Below are 4,225 nucleotides of genomic sequence, written 5' to 3'. Positions count from 1 at the left end.
GGTATATGACTCATCCATAGACAGCATTATAATCAACACCTTCAAGGTCCAGAAAGGTACTAAAGACATCATTAAAATCATTCAACGTGACTGCAGTGGTTCAACCTTTAATTTTATGAAGTGACAAGAATACTTTTTGTGCGCAAAAACAAAACAAAAATAACAAATTTATTCAACAATCTCCTTCCTTGTCACTCTCCTTGTGCAGTTGATGCAGTAAGCACAGTGAAAGCTTCAGTGTTTACGTCCGAATGCTGTCTCGGTATTGGCCAAAGCTGATCTTTTGAGCAGCACGACGCATGCGTGTGATCCTGACGCAGGAGCTGGCCATTAATGAGTCGCCGTTCTGACGTAGAACCTGGAAGCGCTGGACAAAAACAGCGTAGGAGAATGACACAGAAGAGAAGAGATTGTTGAATAAAGTCATTATTTTTGTTTTGTTATTGCGCACAAAAAATATTCTCGTCGCTTCATAAATTTAAGGTTGAACCACTGCAGTCACGTCGACGGTTTTAACAATGTCTTTAGTACCTTTCTGGACCTTGAAAGTGTTGATTATATTGCTGTCTATGGACGAGTCATATACCTCTTTTATTTCATCAAAAATATCTTAATTTGTGTTCTGAAGATGAACGAAGGTCTTACAGGTGTGGAACGACATGAGGGTGAGTAATAAATGACAGATATTTCATTTTTGGGTGAAATAACCCTTTAACAGAGTAGGACTGTGATCTAGTAACCTCTCAATTAGAGGTCAAATGTCACAATGGAACAATTAATGCGAAGGAATCTTCTCTAAAGTCATACATTTTCAAAAATAAGGCCTACATGTTTGTTCTCATCTGCAGTTACCTGTCCAAAACTGCAGCTTTGGATGAATTAACTACTGCCACAAACTTCATCAGGTTAGACTATGGTTTGCCGCATGTAATTGAGGATGTTATATAAATGGTATAACAATGTGTTTTTCCCTTAAATGTTATTATTAGAAAGTTTTGGCTTAATAGCAGTGCTCTTTTATAGGCCTAGCCTACAGTACATGCACTGTTATGTCACCAACCTGTCAGTCTTTGGCTTTTGTTATACTCATTTGCTCTCATTGCTGCAGCGGATGTCTCGCCTCCTCGTGAATTAACAAAAGCGTTGAGAGGGTATCCCAGCATCGCACGACTGTCTCCCGGGGAAACGTCCCGGGTAAACAAGAGCGAATCTCCGCGCAACCGGGCGGCAGCAGCAGCAGCCCTCGTGTTGTGATTGCTGAAACTGGCGCGCGCGACACGTCTTCCATCCACCTCAGAGCAAGACAGAGCGCCTTTCTAAAAAGAAAATGTCTTACATTGAGTCACAATTTTAAGTCAAGCGGCTAAATAGGTTAAATGAACTTTACAGTGGCTTAAAATATATTTGTGTTTGATTGACGAGCTCAAGGGGTGTGATGGATAGAAAAGGAAACATGCGGCGCGCCACTTCGGCTGGGTACCGTTTACCGGACCGACCCAATGGTCCTCTCGCCTCTCAGTCATCAGTCTCAGTGTTCAGGCATTCAGTGAGCAGGACACGGAACACCGGTGAGACACCGGCGCAAGACGATGATACCCGAGATCCGGTAAAGCAAGACCAGGTTTGGAAAGAGTTTGTGCGCGCGGAGCGAACCGGTATGAAAGAATGGTAAGAAAGAGAATTTAATTCACTTTCAGTGGAGTTACCTGTTTGTTACTCACTTTCCCTGGAGTTACGTTACTAATCTTTTCTTTCCCCTCTTAAATGTGCCATTGTTTGACCCGTTATTTGATACGGGATAGATTGTGGTTGACCAAGCGCCCCCTTGACGGTGTGCGTTACGGTTACTCATCCTCTTTACCAACTAAATATACAGCCGTGGTTACTGTACACAGAACCACCATCATATAATAAAATGATGATGGTTTCGCGTCTAAATAATTTATTGTATCGTATCGTCTGGAGAATATCGCGTTGTAAATGCTTCATGGTTGTTTTATAACAGGGAGAAGAACTGGAGTTTCCTGATGAACTTTGACCAGCTGGTAAGAAACCCTCTTATCAGTGATGCTCTTTGGCAACAACCTAGATCTGTTGCTCATAAGTTTTCTTAGAATATTGTTAAAATGTAAATATAATTTACTCTAGTTTTCAAAAATTGGGGGTCAGTAAGATTTTTTGAAAATAAATTAATAGGCTACTTTTATTCAGCAAGGATGCATTAATTTAAATTGATCTAAAGTGACAGTATAAACATTTATGTTACAGAAGATTTCTATTTCAAAAAATGCTGTTCTTTTTATTCATCAAATAATCCTGGAAAAAATCACTTTTTCCACAAAAATATTATGCAGCACAATGTTTTCAACATTGAAATGTTTCAGCATGTTTACTGTATTTTAAATTAAAAAATGCAGCTTTGGTGAGCATAAGAGACTTCTTTCAAAAACATTAAACATCATACTGACCTCAAACTTTTGAACAATATCATTTATAATGAAATTTATTTAAAGTATTTCCATCTCTTGATGGAAAAAAAGTTATTTTACTTTCTTATAAATTGTTATTTTGTGCACTCAGTAATTGTTGATAATTAAAACAAGTTTTACTTCTAAGAAATATCATTAAAATAAGATGAAGGTCTAATATACAAGGCTATTTTATTTTGCATGAAGCTGGTCACACCTAATGTTCATGTGGCTGGCCATATGCAATTCATATGGTTACTATACTGATAATAACAATAATGATGATAATACATTTATTTATAGTGCTTTCAGTCCATTCTCATTCTCAAGGTGCTTTAAAAAGCATTTAATATTTTATATATTAAATATATTGTTTTTATTGAAGCTATCATTTATCTTTATTTTTCGGTGCATGGTCAGTTTCATGATGGAGTACATAAAGCCACATTACTAGGCCTAAATGTTGTTGTTGTAAATTTGTTGCATTACCCTTGTCATTCTCACAGGGCCATCCGCGTACAGAAACTCCTCTCCCCAGCTCTGTGCCTTTATATTCAGATAGAGTCCCAAACACCAGTAACCAAATGATCGGCAGCGGCCTGTACACTGAGCTGGGCAAGGAGATGATTCGCCTGGACAACCTGCTAATCTTGACAGCGAATCACCGCAAGGCCAAAAGGAATCCAGAGATGCAACCCTGCTGAGGTTTAACAGGCACATGATGTGTTAAATACACTCTCTAGTGTATTAGAAGAGATTTGTTTTTTTCTCTAGAGACGTTCCCTTTGGATTCATCTTGCTTTTATCTACTTACTCGAGAGTGTTCAGTGGGTAACAGTTTGTTTTTTGGATGTATTTTTTTCTCTGGACAGCCCAAATCATCGCTGCCAATCTGTGTATGTATGTGTGTCTTTGCTGTATATTTTGGCAGTGTATTGAGAGCTGACATTAATACATATCTTGTAATATGCAGGTGGAGGCAGTAAAGATGACCCTATTTTTTAGAATAGACTATTTGCATATTAATTTTTAAGATGAACACAGGTAATCTTCAGCGTATAAATGGAAATTAGTTACAGATTTGAATTAAAACTATTTTATCAGAGCTCTCTAGTATATTTTTCTGTACGTATTGAAAGGGTTAGTTTTTGAAAGATTTGTTTGCACCTTAAGAGAAAAGAGGCATTAGATATGTGAGTTAATTCTTCACAGTTAAGTTTACATGTAGTCCTAGCCAATTGAGACATTTTATCCATGAAACATTAGGAGGAATAGAACTGGAATATTTTGCCAAGACCTATTACATTTATAATGTTTTTAAAAAGCTTGCCAAATTATATCCCAATAAAGTTTTTCTCCGTTTAAACTGGTATGTGTGCTTCTTTTTGGCTCTGAATGTGTGATCACAGTCAAAATAGTTTTCATAATACATTCATATATTTTTCTTTTTTTCCCCATTGAATTTTGAGAGAAAGAGGGGTGGAAATGGGATTGGGAAATGACACAGGCCAGATCACTGCAGCTCCAAACAGTTTGAACTTTTATTTTCCTAGTAATTTGATGTGTAATAATTGAAATTTGAGGTAGGTTAGGCATGCAGAAAATGGGGGTCGGTTTAATCATGCTTGTGAGACCAAATACATTTCAGGTAAAATTAGAACAGGTTATTTCTTATGTATGTGCCATTAGAGATAAAACGCACCCTCTAGTGGAAGAATTTGCCCTCAAACAATATCAACAAGTGAACATTTACTTCA

The 4,225-nt window shown here is 37.3% G+C and overlaps 1 protein-coding gene across 1 annotated transcript; it reads left to right on the top strand.

Annotated features, from left to right (window-relative positions):
- The first annotated feature begins 717 nt into the window (after positions 1-717).
- Positions 718-3,825, top strand: c13h2orf50 (chromosome 13 C2orf50 homolog). Its single transcript, XM_051917258.1, has 3 exons — positions 718-1,668; positions 2,006-2,045; positions 2,975-3,825. The coding sequence occupies exons 1-3, from the start codon at positions 1,436-1,438 to the stop codon at positions 3,170-3,172; spliced, it is 471 nt and encodes a 156-aa protein (XP_051773218.1). The 5' UTR covers positions 718-1,435; the 3' UTR covers positions 3,173-3,825.
- The last annotated feature ends 400 nt before the right edge of the window (positions 3,826-4,225 follow it).

Source organism: Ctenopharyngodon idella, chromosome 13 (assembly GCF_019924925.1).
Source record: "Ctenopharyngodon idella isolate HZGC_01 chromosome 13, HZGC01, whole genome shotgun sequence".
In the NCBI taxonomy this organism is placed as follows: domain Eukaryota; kingdom Metazoa; phylum Chordata; class Actinopteri; order Cypriniformes; family Xenocyprididae; genus Ctenopharyngodon; species Ctenopharyngodon idella.
Note: the sequence above shows the minus strand (reverse complement) of the source record. Positions and strands in the feature narration are given on the sequence as shown.